Source organism: Bos javanicus, chromosome 15 (assembly GCF_032452875.1).
Source record: "Bos javanicus breed banteng chromosome 15, ARS-OSU_banteng_1.0, whole genome shotgun sequence".
Classification (NCBI taxonomy): domain Eukaryota; kingdom Metazoa; phylum Chordata; class Mammalia; order Artiodactyla; family Bovidae; genus Bos; species Bos javanicus.
The window spans coordinates 58,231,720-58,253,030 of NC_083882.1; the positions used below are offsets into that span (position 1 = coordinate 58,231,720).

A 21,311-nucleotide genomic window follows, 5' to 3' on the forward strand; every position below is an offset into this window, starting at 1 on the left:
CTGGAGTTTCAGCTCTAGTATCATTCCTTCCAAAGAAATCCCAGGGCTGATCTCCTTTAGAATGGACTGGTTGGATCTCCTTGCAGTCCTAGGTCTTCACAGAACCACTCAATTTCAGCTTCTTCGGCATTAGTGATTGGGGCATAGACTTGGATTACTGTGATGTTGAATGTTTTGCCTTGGAAACAAACCGAAGTCATTCTGCTGTTTTTGAGATTGCATCCAAGTATTGCATTTTGGACTCTTTTGTTGATTATGAGGGCTACTCCATTTCTTCTAAGGGATTCTTGCCCACAGTAGTAGATATAATGGTCATCTGCATGTGAGCTTGTTGATATTTCTCCTGGCAATCTTGATTCCAGCTTGTGAGTTATCCAGCCCAGCATTTCCCATAATGTACTCTGCATATAAGTTAAATAAGCAGGGTGACAGTATACAGCCTTGATGTACTCCTTTCCCAATTTTGAACCAGTCCATTGTTCCATGTCCAAACTGTTGCTTCTTGACCTGCATACAGGTTTCTCAGGAGGCAGGTAAAGTGGTCTGGTATTCCCATCTCTTTAAGAATCTTCCACAGTTTGTTGTGATCCACTCAATTAAAGGCTGTAGCATAGTCAATGAAGCAGTAGTAGATGTTTTCCTAGGATTCTCTTACTTTTAGTACGATCCAATGGATGTTGGCAATTTGATCTCTGGTTCCTCTACCTTTTCTAATTTTAGTTTGTACATGTGGAAGTTCCTGGTTCACACGCTTCTGGAGCCTCGCTTGAAGGCCTTTAAGCATGCTAGCATACCTTGCTAGCATGTGAAATGAGTGCAATTGTGCAGCAGTTTGAACTTTCTTTGGCACTGCCTTTCTTTGGGATTTATCCCACTACTCTGTTTTATTTTTTATAGCACCCAGAGACAAATAATTTGTTTATATATTTTAATATCTGTTTCCTATCACTGTCATATAGTAACTTTTGGGCAGCAGGGATCCTCTCCTATTCACAGATTAACCTTTGACATCTAGAATACTAACTTGCACAGTATTCGGTAAACACTTACCAATGCAATTTGAAGACAGTCTTCACTTTTTGCCCTTAGCACAGCTGTTAATGAAGTTCACCTTAAGTGCTAACAAGTTAACTTATTTTTGATATATCAAGAGTCAAGATTGGTATGTTAACCAAAGTCAGGTACTATGTAAATTATCACTAAAGAAAGAATACTGGTACATCTTATCAGAATTGTCAGCATACAAAAAAAGAATTAAACTTGCATTTTTTGGTACTTCCACTTATTTTACATTCCCACAGTAAGCTTCTATAAATTAGATAAGGTACTGAACATTGAAAAAAATAAGGTACCTTTGAGATAAGCAAACATAAAGCCAGGTCTGTAATGCCTGTATTCACGAATTTGCTGATGCTATAGGTTATCTAGATATTTTAGAGCAGTTCCAATCAAAGTAGTAGTAGAAGTCTAAGAGACAGTTTAAAAACCTCAATAGAACTTTCAAATATTGTTAATATAGTTTATAATGCCTATTATACCTAGTATCTTGACTTTAAGAAAAATTGATTCCATTTAAAAACACTAATCTAGTAATTGCTGTATTGATTGAAGAAGTCTTTGATGAACAAAAATGGACTTTCAGTAATAAATGTTTGGCAGTCAAACATCTTTTAAAAATGAACCATTTGGGTTGTAAAACAGGTTATCACAAGTCCACAGGATCAAGTCCAAATTCTGCAGTATACAGAGCCTTTTTACTCTGACCCCTGCTTCTTCCCCAGCTACTTCTCATCACATATTCATGAATGTGGTCAGCCTCATAACCATCTAGAAAATTCCTGCTTATCTTTCACCAACTCAAATGTCACCTTCTCTTTGTAGTTTTTCTTAATCCCTTCTCAAGCTGAACTATCTTCTTTCTGTGTTTCCAGTTTAATTCTGAGCATGATTTTAAGTAAACTGTACTACAGCATTTACTGTTTTCCTGGCTAGGTTATAAATGTTTGCTGGATAAAATATATCATTCCAATTGCTAAATAAATATACAAACATCTGCCTCACATGTTCAACTAATATTGGTCAAACTAATACTGACTGAATGAACAGTGTTAGTAGGAGGGTTTTATCTAAAAATAGCCTAAATGACTTAATCTGCTGTGTGAAAATAAAGATTTTTTTTTAGATAGAACAACCATACCTAAAACCCCCAGGAATACTGGCCTATGTATGCTATTTTTCACATGCAAGGTTATTGCTACCTTGGCAAATTCTACATTCTCAGTACATAGGTGAATTTGGTTGAGTAGAATGATCACCTGGAAGTTGCACTGTATCTAAGAGGTTATGAGAAGGATGGTCAGGTCTCTTAAATTTCAGCAACATTTTGACACAATAAACTCGACTGATTCCTCCTAAACTGTTCTCCACTTAGAAGTGAAAAAAAATAAAACAAAACCAAATGAAGATGGCTGAATTGAATGAGCATTCAGCCTGAGTGCTCAATCCTTATGGGGCTCACAGACCTCCATGAGCAAGAAATTTTTTTTAAAGTGCGTTTTTCTAGATTTCTGATGATATGAATACCCTTCAAAAATCCCATTGCTGCTTCCTGGAATTGACCAATACCATTGTAAGGTTAATCACCAAAAACTTGGTAGATGACTAACCTCGCAGAAACATGGAATGTATTCTAAATAGGAATCACTTTTAAATGAACTTACTGAACTTTTATATTGCCACCACAAATTTTCATTTCTTGATGGCCCCCTAAAAAAAGATACAGACTTTCAAAATTTAATAAGAAGGGCTGAGTGCTATTTTAGTAATCTTTTGATCTACTTTCCTTAACAAGTATTTATTAATAAAGATTTATTTCAACTTTAGTAAAACATGACAACATTTTATATTAAAAACTAAAACAGACATTTCTAATTTCAAAATTAACAACCTAATTATAATGTGTAAGTATATGTACAGAGTATAGCAAAATATATTAGTGTCCAAAGATTACTACAATCAATTAAGATTGAGAGCCCAAAACAATGTTTATAAATTGTCCTTTCAAAACCCAACCTTTATTTCTCCATTACCAAACATGATTCCAGTTAGTGATTTACAAATATTTATACAGGGAAAAACATACTAAAAGTCATCAACAAAGGCTGTTTTTGATTACTCCGGGATTCTAACTCATTTTAGATTCTTCTAAGAATTATTTTGAGCATACAGTTTAGAAATGCTTGTTTCAATGACTTATTCTTACTATGTTCATAAACACAAACACATAACATGTGTGTATGAAAGAATACACAAAAAATTGTTTTATTGGTATTTAGAGGGTGGTTTTAATATAAGCTAAATATAAACACAATTGTTAGATATTCTGTCACTTATCTTGCAAAACAATATTCCAAGATCAACCTTGAAGCATTTATAAAAATGAAAATGAATAAAATATCTTCCTCAATTAACTCTAAGGACTCCATATACAAATGCAAAAATGTGAACTTAACAATAATACATCAAATGTTGAGCTACTAATAGTAGAGCAACAAAACAACAATTTTATATAGCTCCAGGTAAAAGCATGTAATTTCCCACATCTACTATCTTTGTATTTTGCATAGAGTTCCAAGGCAAAGATTGCTTCTAGCTTTATGCATTACCAGAGAGGATGCCCTGTGTGGCTGGCTTATCACAGGCCTTTTAGTCTTCTTTCCTGATAGATCCTTCACTTCTTTGGCAGGAGGCACAGGAATTGGTTTCCATGGAATTGGGTTATAAAAGGCTGGTTCTGGATAAGAATTCCCACTGTAAAAACCTAAAATTATTTAAAAATCAGAATAAAACAAGAAAAACTTTTTGAGATCAAAGGAACTATTTTAAAATTCATAGAAAAACGTTAAAATGTTAAAAGGGCAAAAATATCACTGACAAACCTGACTCATTTAAAACTTGAACTCAAATATTTTCAAACAATACTTTTCAAATACGGTAATGTTATAGTAAAAGTTAAAATATAAATGATAATTCTGAATATTCAAAGAACATTAATGTTCAAAACTAAAAACTCATACAACATTTCTTCTAAAAAGTTAACTTTAGAACCCTTAAATTGAACAAAATCTTCATTTTCTTATTTCAGTCTGGGAAACTTCTGATTATGTACTAGTTTCCCTAGTTGGACACTAAAGCTTGCAGGAAAAAACGTATGTTGCATATGTAGCTAAAGTGAATCAAGATTGTGGTTCAGAACCACTGAAATTCTAAATCATTGTCACTCAAATTAAGCAGATTTCATACACTCTAGTTTTGTAATTAAGAGCAGTAGGGCATTTGCAGACTACAATGTTTATTATAACACTTATTTAAGCACAAATTTGGTAAAATAATCCATTATTTGGCAATTAAGTTCTAGTCAATACATATATTCCATCTAAGTTTTAACTTTACTATCCAATCGTTTTGTTGAAACCACTACTTATTTCAAACAAGAGAGCAAAATAAAGGAGCAGACTGCTCGGTAGCTGTAGTGGATGACCTCTGTGACATGCAAGAGAGGCCTAAGTCCTGACAGAAGGAATGTGTCATTCGGACACCGGCAACCCACTTTGACTGCATACATATGTCAACACACACTTCAGCACGATGGTCAAAACAAAGTCTGGAATATGTTCTATTGTGTGAACAAAACAGAATGGGAGTATTTTTAATAATAAATCACTTAAAACGAGTGAAGGCAGCTATCAGCAAGGTATGAGCTTCCAACGTGAAGTACAAAGGAAAACACACATTGCCACTTATAATCAGACCAAGCCAAAAAAGCCAACCAGGTCTGTGTCTGGTTCATGTGCCATCTAGTATTCCACCCTGCAAAAATAATGAGCCAAAGACACTGGGAACTCTGCCTCAGAGAGGTTAGAAAAGGGAAAGAAAATGATCCCTTAAATATATCCTGATTAAGGCTTTAAGATCCAAGGAATGTAAAAATTTTACTTATTTCTTAACGTTAGAAATCATTACTTTGCAGTTTTGCCACTGTTGCCTTTAAAATGTATCTGATTTTAGAGAATGACAACAAATTTGTAGTATCTCCACAGGAACACAGTATGTTATAATCTTCCAGAAAATAGTAATTTGAAAGAAAAATAATTTTTACACACTTCTATTTCTGTCAAAAGGAAACATAATGTATAATATTCGCTCCTGCAAGCCATATTTATGTAAGCCACATAACATAAAAACCAACCTGTGAGTTTTCCATTGGCATAACCATAGCTCTTCGCAGCTGGACGAGGTTTATTTTTTGCATTTTCCAACCATTCCTTAAACTTTTTTTCTGCTATTTCCTTTTTTTCCTGTAATTCAGCCTGCCGTTGTTTTTCTTTTTCCTTAAAATGACAAGACCAAAGAATCTCCAGGGATATTCTGTAACTAAAAGTTCTATTCAGAGTCTACTGACTTGCTCCCCAGTAGCTCCCCATCCCAACGGCTTACTGATCAGAAACACTGAATCATATTTCTATAATTAGAGAGCAAAATTTAACAAGATCAGGGATGTGATATGAAAGTGGCTGCCTCTAAACAATGATATTAAATCCAAGAAGAAAAAAGCAATTTGTTCTTTTAAAATAGAATAGTAATTTACAATAATGTAATAAAACTTTCCATAAAAGTACACTGAATAATATTTAAAAGCATAAACAACAGCAAAAAGCTTGCACCTGACTGCAGGAGTATCAATAGGCTTATTAATATTTATCAGTCTAAGAAAATCACAAATGCATATTCATTTATGAAGCTTAATCATAATATAACAAGTAGGGATAGCTACATGTATTTGTATTATGCTAAGATACTGCCAATTTTCCATTAGAAATTCTTTACACAATATAGTTGGCACATATAAACACCAAGTCGTGTATTCTAACTGATCACCTTAGCAAAAATACCTTTTCTTTCTTCTTCTTTTCACATTCTTCAGCATTTTTTTTCTTTAACCATTCTTGATATTTTTCCTTTGCTTTTTCTTGTAAATGTTCTTTCTCCAGTTCCTTTGCTGCTTTTTCTTTCATTTCCTTATTAATTTTTTGTTCCCTTTCTTTTCTTTTCTTAAATAAAAATGAAGGAATTTTCATTGGAATCTGTAATCATTCTTATACAAGGAAAGTGTTACAGACAGTAATTTTCTAAAAACAGTGGTAACATAGTGGTTGACACAATGTGGCTTATGAAAATATATAACACGCATGAACTTACCTGATCAATTTTAGTGTACCAGCTTGAGTGTGTATTTCATGATGGCCTAACAAAGATCTTGTTCAACAAAGTATATTCAGAGCCTGGAACAGTGTTAAGTAAATAGTAGGTGTTCTATAAAGATTTGCTGAATAAATGAGTGAACAGAAATGACAACCTGTTAGACTGTCTTGAATCTTAGTGTTTTTTTTCTATATATATATATTTTATTGAAGTATAGTTGACTTACATGTTTCAAGTGCACAGCAAGGCAATCCAGCTATACATAGACACATATATTATTTTTGAAATTATTTTCCACTGTAGATTATTACAAGATATTGACTATAGTTCCCTGTGCTATACAGTAAACCTTTGGTGCTTATTGCATATCTATTTTTTTAAATTAGAAATCTAGCATTCTAGTCATACGGAGTCAAACAAGTAGAATCAAAATGTCATAAATTTTTCAGTTCAGCAAAAATTTGTAAATTTTCTAAAATACATATAGTATACATATTATTTATATATATATGTATACAAAAGCTTTCCTACTATGCTTGAGAAAGAACATCAAAAAAAAACAGAGAAGAGATGGAGAGATTGGAAAACATAAACTAAATGAAATGGGAGCACTGAATATGAAATAGAAAAAGTGAACAAACTAGATAAAAGATCATCACATAGTCCAGTTGCTTTTAAACATGACTGCTTATTAGAAACATATCTGGAGCTCTGGAGGAAAAAAAAGCAATACCTGGGCATTTGTGTTTTTCAAAAAATGGATAATTCTGATTTTAAAAAGTGACTGCAGGTTTTTCTATTAAATCCTAGTTTTGGTGACATAGAGTTCTATTATTTTTCTGTTGAACAATCATGATACAATGGTATTAAGTGAATAAAAGATACATAATCACAACAGTAAAAGATATTTATCATTTTTCACAATCAATAGCCAGACAAAAAAATAAAAGGTAATTACAACTGCAAGCCACAACAGGAACATGATTAGCTTAACAATATAAAATAATTACATCCATTTGGAGAGTCAAGTAGAACAAAGTGGTAAGTGGAAATGCATACATGCACATGTCTTCCTCCACCCAGCCAGTCTATGTCTTTTGGTTGGTGCATTCAATCCATTTACATTTAAGGTAATTATCAATATGTATGATCCTGTTACAATTTTCTTAATCGTTTTGGGTTTATTTGCTGTAGGTCTTTTCCTTCTCTTGTGTTTCCTGCCTAGAGAAGTTCCTTTAGCATCTGTTGTAAAGCTGGTGTGGTGGGGATAAATTCTCTTAATTTTTGCTTGTCTGGAAAGCTTTTGAATTCTCCATCAAAACTGAATGAGAGTCTTCGTAAGTAGAGTATTCTTGGTTGTAGGTTCTTCCCTTTCATCACTTTAAATATATCATGCTATTCCTTTCTAGCTTATAGCATTTCTGTTGAGAAATCAGCTGATAGCCTAATGAGAGTTCGTGTATACTGTCATTTTTCCCTTGTTGCTTTTAACATTTTATCTTTGTCTTTTATTTTTGTCAGTCTGATTACTAAGTGTCTTAGTGTGTTCCTCCTTGGGTTTATCCTGCCTGGGCCTCTCTGTGCTTCCTGGACTTGGTTGACTATTTCCTTTCTCACATTACAGAATTTTTCAGCTATTATCTCTTCAAATATATTCTCAGGAACTTTTTCTCGCTTCTACTTCTGGGACCCTTAAAATGTGATTGTTGATGTGTTTAAGGTTGTCCCAGAGGTCTCTTAGGTTGTCTTCATTTCTTTTCATTCTTTTTTTTATATCCTGTTCTGTGGCAATGATTCCCATCATTCTGTCCTCCAGGTCATTCATCCATTCTTCTGCCTCAGTTACTCTGCTGTTGATTCCTTCTAGTGTATTATTTACCTCTATTTGTTTTTTAGTTGTTATAGGTCTTTGGTAAACATTTCTTGCATCTTCTTCATTGTTTTCCCGAGATCCTGGATCATTTTCACTATCATTATTCTGAATTCTTTTTCTGGAAGGTTGCCTATCTCCACTTCATTTAGTTGCTTTTCTGGGGTTTTATCCTGTCCCTTCACCTGGGACATAACTTTCTGCTTTTTCATAGTGATTAACTTTCTGTAATATGGTTTTTGTTTTAGCTACTGTGGGACTGTGCTTTCTCTGGCTTCTTCTGTCTGCCCTCTGATGGATGAGGCTAAGAGACATGTGTAAGCTTCCTGGATGGGAGGGACTGGCAGTGGGAAAAACTGGGTCTTGCTCTACTGAGCAGGACCTGGCTCAGTAAAGCTTTAATCCAATTATCTGCTGATGGGTCGGGTTGCACTCCCTCCCTGTTAGTTGTTTGGCCTGAGGCGACTCAGCCCTGGGGTCTATGGTAGGGTTAATGGAGAAGTCCAAGAGGGTTTACACCAAGGGGGACGTTCCTGGCCTGCTGCTGCCAGTGCCCCTGTCCCTGGGGTGAGACCCTCCTGACCCAGGCCTCTACAGGAGGCCCTCCAACACTAAGCAGGAATTTTTGATTTAGTCTCCTGTGGGGTCACTGCTCCTTTCCTCTGGCTCTTGGTGTATGCAAGGTTTTGTTCATGCCTTCCAAGATTGGAGTCTGTTTCTCCCAGTCCTGTGGAAATCCCATAATTAAATTCCGCTGACCTTCAAGGCCCGATTCCCTAGGGATTCCCAGTCCCTTAGTCAGATCCTCAGGCTGGGAAGCCTGACGTGGGATTCAGAACCTTCACAACAGTGGGAGAATTTCTTTGGTATTAGTGTTCTCCAGTTTGTGGATCACCTACCTGGCAGGTATGGGATTTGATTTTATTTTGATTGTGCCCTCCCTATCACTCGCTGTGGCTTCTTCTTTGTCTTTTGACGTGGGATATCTGTTTTTGGTGGTTCCAGCATCCTCCTGTTGATGGTTGTTCAACAGCTAGTTGTAATTCTGGGGCTCTTGCAGGAGGAGATGAGTGCACATTCTTCTACTCTGCCATCTTGAACCAGAAGCCTGAATCTTAGCGTTTCTTAATGGATGTTTACCCTCACTCTAAAATAGGAGCCACATAGGTATATATTTCCCAGACAATTTGCCAATATGAATACTTGGATAAATCTTCACCATAAAAGAGTTACAGAGGACCAATTTTAGCCCATTAAATACTGTTATAAGGGCACATACTGACAAATCTCTGGCTAGGCAATTCTTATAAGTCTTACATAGATCAAGGGTTGGCAAATTATGTCCTGCAGGCCAAATATGGTCCATTACCACCTGTATTTATAAATAAAGTTTTATTGAAATGTGGCCACACATATTTATTTACACATTTATTGTCCATGGCTGCTACTGCACCACAACAGCAGAGTTAAATAGTTACAACAGAGACTGTATGGTCCACAAAAACTGAACTTTATTTGACCCTTTGCAGAAAAAAACCTGACATAGATTATAACTGAATATTTTTTCCTTTTCTCACCCAAAGGATAATCTACCAACACAGTGAAATTCTAAATAACCAACAACATGGCTAGCTCTCTTTATCAAAGGTTTAGAAAATAATCTGCAAGGCATAAAGTGTATGTAATATAAATGTCATATATATCACCCTTCATGGAGCAAAGAAATATGAACCAAGAAATTCTTCTCTTGAAAGCATCTTGTAGAATACTTCAATACAAGCAAGTCAAATAAGATCCAAGTAACAAACATCAAGTTATATTCAACATATGTGCAGTGCTGTGCAAGAAAAAGTGAAAGTGAAAGGCACTCAGTCATGTCTGACTCTGTGACTCCATGAACTACACAGTCCAGGGAATTCTCCAGGCCAGAATACTGGAGTGGGTAGCTTTACCCTTCTCCAGGGGATCTTCCCAACCCAGGAATTGAACTCAGGTCTCCTGCATTGCAGACAGATTCTTTACCAGCTGAGCCACAAGGGAAGCCCAGGTATACTGGAGTGGGTAGCCTATACCTTCTCCAGTGGATCTTCCTGACCCAGGAATCAAACCAGGGTCTCCTGCACTGCAGGCGGATTCTTTACCAACTCAGCTATCAGGGAAGCCCCTGTACAAGAAAGGCAGGGGTTAAAAATCAAAGCCCAGGAATCCCTGGCAGCTCAGTGGTTAGGGCTTTGAGCTTTCACTGCTGAGGGTGCAGGTTTAATCCCTGGTTGGGGCACTAAAGATCCCCCAAACCTTGTGGCAAGGCCAAAAAAAGAAAAGAAAATCAAAGCCCATCATTCCCCAAGTTGCTATATTTCCCTATTGTTGGGCAGCCAATACCTGTAAAAGGAAATCCTTTCTTGCTGAGAACTCAATATCCATTAAAATAACACTGGAATTTAACTACTTCCTACAGTCAGAAAATCCACAAGATTAAAAAGGATCTTGCAGCTCTATCTGACTCCTAAGACTCCTCCACAAGCTCATCAACAAGGAGTCATCCGTCAGAAAAAAAAAAAGGAGTCAACCAGTCTCTACACTATTTTCAATTTTTGACAGCTAACATTTATTCAGTGCTAAGTCTGCCTGTTACTGTTCTGTACATTGTATACATATACACTATGTCAGTTAATTCTTAAAAGCACAATATGAGAAAGATCTCATTTTATAAATGAGGAAACTACGGCACAAAGAAGTTAAGTAATATGCCCAAGGTCACACAAATGGTAAATGAAAGATCACTACAGATCTCTCATATACATATGAGATAACACTGAAAACAATTTATTTTTTGGCCAATAAATCCAATTTAAAAGAGACATTAAAATTCCTGAAAAATACACCACTTTTCAAAACTGATTCAAAAAGAAACAGAGTAACTGAAGTAACTGTTATAAGTAATTCTACTTACTAAAAATAATTCAGAATTTAAAACTTTCATATAACGAGAACTCCAGCTTCCAATAGTGTCACTGTAGATTTTATTACACATTTAAGGAAGAAACAGTACCAATTACCATACAAATTATTTTAAAAAACAGAAAAAAAGAACACAACCAAGCTCATTTTAGGAGTGCAGTATTTCTCTAATATCAAAACCAAATATGAAGTAAGAAAATATTAGGAATAAAGCAAAATAACTCCTTTCACCAAAACATGAAATACTTAGGGATATATTTAACAAAAGACATTTAAATATACCTGTACATTGAACTTAAAAAAAAAAGCTGATTGAGATAAATATGACCTAAATAAATAGAAAAGAAAAATCACACTCATAAGTTTATATTATTAAGATAGTAATTTTCTCCAGAATGATCTATGTGTTCAATGCAGTCCCAATAAGTATCAGTCACTATTCAAGCAAGCATGATTACAGAAATTGATAAGCTAATTCTAAATTGTACATGGAAAGGGTGCAGAGCAAATAATTCTGAAATAAAGAAAAAAGATGGAAGACTTAGAGTATTTGATTAGAAGAATTTTAAATTAAAAATTACTCTATAAAGCTACAGTAACCAGACAGTGTAGTACTAGCGTAGATCAAAGGAACAGAACAGAGTCTAGAAACAGACCCAAACATATTTGCTCAATTAATTTTAAATGAAAGTGCCAAGATAACTGAATAGAGAAAAAGATTATCTTTCAACAGTGTTAGAATAACTGGATATCCATACTCTAAAAAAGTTAACCTTGACCCTTAATGCATGCTATCATTAACATTAACTCAAAATACAAACACAGGCAAATGCTGAAGTTATAAAATCTCTAGAAGAAAATGATGGAGAATATTTTTTACAATCTTGGCATAGGCAAACATTTCTTCAACAGAAAGCAAAACCCACAAACTATAAAAGAAAAAACGGAAATACAGAACCTACCCCAAATTTAAAATTTTTGCTCTTAAAAAAAATACCATTACAAATTAAATGGAGGAAATATTTACAGTACATGTTACAGGACTTAAAGGAATATAAAAAGAACTCTTACAACTTACTATTAAGACACACAAAATGGGCAAAAGTTTAAACACAAAACAAACAGAAACTCCACAAGAGACAGAAATAGTCACCAGTGTTATGGATTGAGATCTGCCCTGCCAAAACGCATATGTTAGAGCTCTAATCCTCAGTGTACTGGTTTTGTTGTGTTTTAATTGGAGTGTAAGTGATTTACAATGTTGTTCAGTGTCAGGTGTACAGCTAAGCGATTCAGCTATACATGTACATACATTGTTTTTAAGATTCTTTTCTCATATAGGTTATCACAGAATTTGAGTATAGTTCTCTGTGTGATACAGTAGGCCCTTGTTATGTATAGTAGCATGTGTATGTTAATTCTAAGAGGCTGATTTACTGTCCCATTCCCCCCAGGTTTTACCTTTGGTAACCATAACTTTGTTTTCAAAACCTGTAAGTCTGTTTGTTTAGTAATAAGTTCATTTGTATCTTTTAAAAAAATTTTTGATTCAACATGTGAAAATAGGTAAATCTCTGCTCCAAGCATGTTGTTTCAAACAGCATTATTTTATTCTTTTTTTGTGACTGAGTAATATTCCATTGTAAACATACCACATCTTCTTTATCCATTCATCTGTCAATCGACATTTAGGTTGCTTCCACATCTTGGCTATTGTAAATAGTGCTGCAATGAACACTGGGGTACATGTACCATTTCAAATTATGATTTTATTCAGACATATGCCCAGGAGTGGGATTGTTGTATCATATAGTTCTATTACTAGTTGTTTTTTTAAGGAACCTCCCATACTGTTCTCCATAGTGGTTATACCAATGTAGGAGGATTCTCTTTTCTCTACACCCTCTTCAGTATTTATTATTTGTAGACCTTTTGATGATGGCCACTGTGACTCATGTGAGGTGATATCCCATTTGTAGTTTGGATTTGCATTTTTCTGATAATTAGTGATGTTAAGCATCTTTTCCTGTGCTTTTTCACAATCTGTGTATCCTTTTGGGAGAAATGTTACTGGCACAGGTGATTCTCAGGTCTGTGCCCCACCACTTGGGGCCATCTATGTATCTTCTTTCAGTCTGTATGTGTCCCTAGATCTGAAGCAGATCTCTTATAGATAGCATTTATAAGGGTCTTATTTTTGTATCAATTCAGCCTGTCTTTTGGTTGGAGCATTTAATCCATTTACATTTAAGGTAATTATCAATATGTATTAATATGTTCTTATTGCCATTTTGTTAATTGTTTTAGATTAGTTTTTGTAGGTCTTTTTTCTTTCCTTCCTCTTTTGTTCTCTTGTGATATGATGACTAACTTTAGTGTTGTTTGGATTCCTTTTTCTTTTTTGTATATCTCTTGTAAATTTTCAGTTTTTTATTCCCATGAGATTTTGATATAGCAGTCTGTACTCATACAAGATTGTTTTATGTTGCTGGTCTTTTAATTTCAAAATGCATTTCCAATATCCTCCATTTGTACTGTCCTCACAATTGCTGGTTATGATATCATATTTGTGTGTGGATGATTTCCTACCTTTACTGCAGTTTGCCTTTACTGGTGAGCTTTCCCATTCATAATTTTGTTTCTAGTTGTTGCCTTTTATTTTTCACCTAGAGAAGTTCCTTTAGCATTTGTTGTAAAGCTGGTTTGGTGGTGCTGACTTCTCTTAAATTTTGCTTGTCTGTAAAACTTTCGATCTCTCCATCAAATCTGAATGACAGCCTTGCTGGGTAGAGTATTCTTGGTTGTAGGTTTTTCCCTTTCATCAATTTAAATATACCATAGCATTCCCTTCTGGCCTGCAGAGTTTCTGCTGAAAAATCAGCTGACAACCTTATGAGGATTCCCTTGTTGCTTTTCCCTTGTTTCTTCTAATATTTTCACTTTGGCTTTAATTTATGTCAGTTTGATTAACAGGTGTCTTGGCATGTTCCTCCTTGGTATAAGCTGCCTGGGACTCTCTGTGCTTCCTGGATTTGAGTGGCTGTTTCCTTCCCATGTTAGGGAAGTTTTCAGCTATTATCTCTTCAAATATTTTCTCAAGCCCTTTCTCTCTTCTCCTTCTGGGACCCTTATGATGCAAATATTCATGCTTTTAATATTGGCCCAGTGGCCTCTGAGACTGTCCTTCCTTTCATTCTTTTTTCCTTTGCTCTGTTCCACAGGAGTGATTTCCAAGACTCCATCTTCCAGCTCACTAAATTCATTTTTTCCACCTCAATTATTGGGCTACTGATTTCATCTCTTGTATTTTTCATTCTAGTTATTCTATTTTTCATCTCTGTTCTTTAAATCTTCTTGCTCTTTGTTAAATATCTTTTTGTATCTTCTTAATCTGTGCCTACATTCTTTTTCCAAATTCTGGCATCATCTTTACTATCATTACACTAAATTCTTTTTCAGGTAGGTTGCCTAAATCCATCTAGATATCTTATGGGTTTTTATCTTGGTCCTTCATCTGGAACATATTTCTCTGCTGTCTCATTTTTGTCTAACTTTCTGTGTGTGTAGTCTCCTTTCTGCTGGCTGCAGGATTTTAGCTCTTCTTACTTCTGGTGCCTGCCCACTGGTGGGAAGAGTTGGGTGTGTCTCTCTGGTGAGCAAAGCCTTGTCAAACAGTGTGTTTAGAGGGAGCTGTGAGCTCGGTACAGCTTTAGACAACCTGTCTGCTGATGGGTAGCAATGTGTTCCTATCCTGCTGGCTGTCTGGCCTGAGGCATTCCAGCACTGGAGCCTGTAGGTTGTTGGACAGGGCCAAGTCTTGATGTCAAAATGGTGACCTCTGTGAGAACTCATGCCAATCAATACTCTCTCGGGCCACTGCCTCCAGTGTCCTTGCCCCCAGCTCAGTGATCCATGGCCAACCCTCACCTCCCGAGGAGACTCTCCAAGACTCACAGGTAGGTCTAGCCCAACCTCTTCTACTTTGTGTTGGATCCCAGTGTATGTGAGCCCTCTAAGAGTGGAGTCTCTGTTTCACTCAGTCCTGTGGAGCTCTTGCCCTCAAGCCTGCTGGTCTTCAAAGCCAAGTGCTCTGGGGGGGTTCCACCTCCTGATGCCAGATCCTCAGCCTCAGGAGCCTAAGATGGGGCTTAGAACTTTCACTTTTGCAAGAGAACCTCTGCAATATAATTATTTTGCAGTTTTTGGGTCTCCCACTCGTGAGGTCACTAAAGTATCTCTCTAATTGTCTTTTTTGGCTTCTTCTATGTCTTTGAATGTAAAATATATTTTTTGGTAGTTTCCAGTCTTCTTTGTCAATGGTTGTTCAGCAGTTTGTTGTGCTTTTGGTGTTTTCGTGAGAGTTCAGTTCAGTTCAGTTCAGTTGCTCAGTCGTGTCTGACTCTTTGTGACCCCATGAACAGCAGCACGCCAGGCCTCCCTGTCCATCACCAACTCCCGGAGTTCACTCAGACTCACGTCCATCGAGTCAGTGATACCATCCAGCCATCTCATCCTCTGGCGTCCCCTTCTCCTCCTGCCCCCAATCCCTCCCAGCATCAGAGTCTTTTCCAGTGAGTCAACTCTTCGCGTGAGGTGGCCAAAGTATTGGAGTTTCAGCTTTAGCATCATTCCTTCCAAAGAAATCCCAGGGCTGATCTCCTTCAGAATGGACTGGTTGGATCTCCTTGCAGTCCAAGGGACTCTCAAGAGTCTTCTCCAACACCACAGTTCAAAAGCATCAGTTCTTTGGCACTCAGCTTTCTTCACAGTCCAACTCTCACATCCATACATGACCACTGGAAAAATCATAGCCTTGACTAGACAGACCTTTGTTGGCAAAGTAATGTCTCTGCTTTTCAATATGTTATCTAGGTTGGTCATAACTTTCCTTCCAAAGAGTAAGCATCTTTTAATTTCATGGCTGCAGTCACCATCTGCAGTGATCTTGGAGCCCCAAAAATAAAGTCTGACACTGTTTCCACTGTTTCCCCATCTATTTCCCATGAAGTGATGGGACCAGATGCCATGATCTTCATTTTCTGAATGTTGAGTTTTAAGCCAACTTTTTCATTCTCCTCTTTCACCTTCATCAAGAGGCTTCAGCCCCTAGCCATCTCCTGTATCAACAGAGGAGCATATATTAGGCTGCAGAACACAGGGCAGTGGTGCTGACCTTCTCTGCAGTTTACTCTCCATTTTGCCTTCTACAAACCAGTTGCTGTGCTCTCCTCCTAGGCTTTGAATGTCCCTCTCCATCCAGGCTTATCCCCCGCCAGTGAAGGCTCACCCCAGGGTATGGAACTCTTTCCTCATTCATAGCTCCCTCCCTGGGGCGCAAGCGTGTCCTGATTCCTTTCCTTTTCTTTTTCCTTTGTCCTACCTGGTCATGTGGAGGTTTTCTTGTCCTTTTGGATGTCTGAGGTCTTCTGCTGGCATTCACTAGATGTTCTTTGTAAATCATTCCACTTACTGATATGTTAATGTTTTTGTGAGAGTAGGTGAGCTCCCCTACTACTCCTCCACAATCTTGATCCCCTGGCCTGATGTTGTACTTTGAGACAGGACTTTTAAGTCACTCAATCTGTGCTATTTTGTTATGACAGCCCCAGTAGACTAGTAGAATAAGCGTATGAAAAGATGATAAACATCATTAGATCTCAGGAAAATGGAAATTCAAACAATGACATACTGCTGCTACTTAGCCAGTCATGTCTGACTCTCTGTGATCCTATGGAGCCCACCAGGCTCCTCTGCCCATTGAATTTTCCAGGTAAGAACACTGGAGTGGAGTGCCATTTCTTACTCCAGGGGGTCTTCCCGACCCAGGGATTGAACCTGTATTTCCTGCACTTGCAGACAGATTCTTTACTAGTGCCCCCTGGGAAGCCCAATGACATACTACACGTAACAGAATGATTTAAAATGAGAAAGACTGAGAATCTGGCAAGGATATGGTACACTTGGAACTGTCAGCTATTAGAGGCAGGAATATAAAATGGCAGAAGCACGTTATACGAAATTGCCGATTTTTTTTTTTTAAACCTAAAAACCTACCATACGACCCAGCAATTCAGTTCCTAGGCATCTACCCAGGAGAAATGAAAGCAAGTATCAACAAAAACACTTGTACGTAAGTGGTCACAGAATTTTACTCATATCTCCAAACTGGAAACAACCTAATTATCCATCAACTAGTGAATGGATACATAATTTGTGATACTGAGCAATAAAAAGGAACAATCTTAATATAAGAAATATTAGCAATTTTAAAAAACAAAAGTAGCCTGGGACTACCCTGCTGGTACAGTGGATAAGAATCTCCCTGCCAATGCAGGGGACACAGGTTTGATCCCTAATCCGGGAGGATTCCACTTGCAGAGAAGTAACTAAGCCCATGTGCCACAACTACTGAGCCTGAGCTCTAGGGCCCATGAGCCACAACCACTGAGCCCGCTCGCCCTAAAGCCCGTGCTCTGCAAAAAGAGAAGCCGCCGCAATGAGAAGCCCACACACTGCAGCAGACAGTAGCCCCTGCCTGCCACAACTAGAGAAAGCTCTGCACAGCAACAAAGACAGAACACAACCCAAAATAAAAATATTTTTTTTTAAAGTAGCCTGATGCTAAGGAATATACATTTAGTGATTCTATCTGAAATTCTAGAAAAGGCAAATCTTATCCATAGGAACAGAAAGCAGACTGATGGCTTCCATAGAGCTGGGGTTAGGTCGGGGGTAGGAAGCAGGGGTTAAATGCAAAGGAGCTCAAGGGAGCTTTTTGGAGTGAAGAAAGAGTTCTCTCTTTTGACTACGGTGCCGGTTTTATAAGTACATATCTTGTCACACCTCATCAAACTTAAAATAGGTGTATTTTATTGTATGTAAATTATAGCTCAATGAAGTTGATTTTAAAACATCAGACAGGCTCTCTGCAGCATTTAAACTACAGAAGAGGGAATGGAATGTCTTTAGTTAGCAAAAGGATACCAGAACAGGCACTCAGAGAGAAGTACCGAGAGGGAATAGCCAGCCACTAAGTGGCTTCAGATTTTCTGGCACTCCAGTTCTACACCACACAGAGCACAACAATACATCTTTTTTTTTTTTTTTAAAGATGGTGCCTTGAGAGAACCTTTGTTTCTTCCAACTAAAGGAAACTAACAAACCTGAATTTCTATTTTGATTCCTTCAATAGTACCTGGCACATAATAAAAGTGTTGAAGGCATCAATGAGAACTGATGACAGTTATCAATCATATGCTTGTTGGCTTGAATTAATTTTTGACATTAAAAAGCAGTTCTTTGGTTTAAAAAAAAACTTTAAAAATAAATTTACTTTTAATTTTCAATGAAGGCAAATACCCTTTTACAAAATATGTGGTAACACACAGTAAAAAACAATCTAAAAAATAAATTAGTATGGCAACACAAATATCAGAGTACCAGATGAGATAAGCCCTTTATTTGAAAAAAGCTTTACAAAAAAAGAAACCAGTCACAATAAAAGAAACCAGCTTTGCTAATGGATACATACATTCTTTTTGTCTGATTTTTTGATAGAACACAGTGAAAATGACTTAGAGAAAATAATGCCACAGATATAGCTAAAATGTGAATGAGGCTGGAGGCAGCAGAGGACCACACACCATGAAATGTAAACAGAGGGGAAAAAAGCTAGATGCCAGACAGGAAGAGAAGAACCAGAAGAGCAGTCTTTACAAATAGAGGTAAATGTAACCAAGATTGAAATAAGAAATCTGAGTGTTCTTAAAGGAAAAAAACTAGAGTATCCTAATTATTCCTTAGCATGCATAAGAATTCTACAGAATAAGTAAATTTAATTTTTATTTCTCAAGGTTCATTTTTAAACTCTTCTCAACCTTATGGAATCTTGCTTTTGCTAATTAGTGATTTATGTCAGGGCAAGCCACCTCCCTCCAAAAGAAAGAAATTTTTTTCTCAAATAATTGGATTAGATCTACCACCACTAATTAAAACAGGGAATGTATCATCTCTACATTCTTAGACAAACAACAACTATGTTTGACTGGCATGGTAAAATGAGCTTAATGGAGTCAGAAGATAAGAGGAGCTTTTAGAGGAGAGAATATACTTATACAATACACACAAAACTGGTTTATAATTATACACTTCAAGAAAGTATCACTCAAGGCTTAGTAGTGGTCATACAGGCTTATTTTGATTCTGGCATTTATTCACAAAGAACTCTCTTATTGTATTACGGGATGTAGCAAACTTTAAAAAATAATTTACTTAAGTAAAGAACAACAAATATATTTATGGTTATAACACACACATGTCTAGCCAATTCCTTCTTACAATATTTGGATGAAGAAAGCTATGTAATCTTCAACTTACTGGGGAAGTATTTACTAGGTACTCTTATTAATACCACTAGGCACTACATTCAACAACAGCTAGGAACCAAAAATAATGTAAAACTTTTGGTTTACAATTTCAACATCTAACTGCATTCATGAACCTGGACATTAATAATAAAAGCAGTACCACTCCAAATATGCAAAAACTCACAACAGGAAACAAAGTGACAAGATAAATATTTTTTTAAATTTCTAACTTGTGATCTAACACAAGAATGTATTCAAATTCAAAGGAAGATGATACATTTATTCATTCAATAATTTATCACCTCCAAAATACTATGTATATGTTTGCGTGGTCCTCTCTCCATTCGACCCACCCTGCCCTTCCCCACTGTGTGCACAAGTCTGTTCTCTCTGTATTAGACAGCCAGTGGGAATTTGCTGTGTGACACTGGGAGCTCAACCCAGCGCTCCGTGACAACCCAGGGGGTGGGAAGGGGAGGAAATGGGAGGGAGGTTCACGACGGAGGTGACATATGTATACCTGTGGCTGATTCATGTTGATGTATGGCAGAAAAAGCATTATGTCAGAGCTTATAATAGATAAAAAGTAATACAAAAATAACTCCTTAGTTACAAAACAGAGACTCAAGACAGAGAAGGAACTTATGGTCCCCGGAGGGGAAGAATGGGGGGAAGGGACGTTAGGAAGTTTGGGATGGACATGTACACACTGCTACATTTTAAATGGATAGCCAACAAGGACCTACTGTATAGGGAACAGGGAACTCTGCTCAATGTTATGTGGCAGACTGGATGTGAGGGGAATTTGGAGGAGAATGGATAAATGGATAAATATGTATGGTTGAGTCCCTTCACTGTTCACCAGAAACTACCACAACATTGTTAATCAGCTATACCCCAGTACAAAATAGAAAGTTAAAAAGAGGGGAAACCACCTAAAAAATAACTCCTATCCTGAAGAGTCTTAAAATTACATGAGAAGTGAACACATATGCATAATACAAGGCAGCCACAAAATATATATGTAACACATGGCAGTAAATGATAAAGTGATGTCAATTAAACAAGGATTCAGAGAAGAAAAGAATTTCCAGCATGTGATCAGAGAATACTTCATGTAGGAAATACTTTGAGTTGGATAACAAAAGGAGGTGAGTGAAAATCGCTCAGTCATTTCCAACTGTTTGTGACCTCATGGACCATGCTCCTCTGTCCATGGGATTCTCCAGGCAAGAATACTGGAGTGGGTTGCCACTTCTTTCAACAGGGGAACTTCCCAACCCAGGGATTGAACACGGGTCTCCTGCACTGCAGGCAGATTCTTTACCATCTGAGCCACCAAAGGTAGGGGGGAAATGTGATGAGATCCCACGTTGAGGAGATAATTATTAAAAAAAAAAAGTGAGAAATAGAACAGAAATGTTCTCAAAAGTTCTTGCGAACACATATTCCTAGGGGCTTGGAGCACAATCCAAAGCCCAATATTTCTTTGAATTCTACTGTGTATTTTAAAAATACTATAAAATTTATGTTCTATACTATTAAATATCTGTGCTTGCTTTAGCATAAAAATAACATTTTTCTTCTCAATATTTTCCAGCAAAACTAATACACCAAGAAGATGGGCCATGCTTATCCTGACTGTGCTCCCCAAAGATGCCAGTCAGAGGCTGACAGTGTGGAAGGAAGAAGAGCACAGGTGAAGGAGACATGGTTCAGAGCAGAAGGTGTTTAACCAGCCAGGCCAGGACAGTTCACATGCTATTCAGAGGACAGGAGGCAATGACAAAAGATGTGTTTTTGAACTGAGGAATGACATTTGGCTTTTTGGCAAGATTTCTCTGGCAAGGACA

At 36.9% G+C, this 21,311-nt stretch overlaps 1 protein-coding gene across 1 annotated transcript in view; it reads right to left on the reverse strand.

Moving 5' to 3' along the window:
• The window catches only part of CCDC34 (coiled-coil domain containing 34), a 79,252-nt gene that overhangs the window by 29,038 nt on the left and 28,903 nt on the right, over positions 1 to 21,311 (reverse strand). The window contains exons 4-6 of the mRNA XM_061380980.1: positions 5,952 to 6,110; positions 5,249 to 5,390; positions 3,666 to 3,820 (exon numbers count right to left, since the gene is read on the reverse strand). Coding sequence (XP_061236964.1) covers positions 3,666 to 3,820; positions 5,249 to 5,390; positions 5,952 to 6,110 — 456 coding nt within the window. The remainder of the gene's footprint in view (positions 1 to 3,665; positions 3,821 to 5,248; positions 5,391 to 5,951; positions 6,111 to 21,311) is intronic.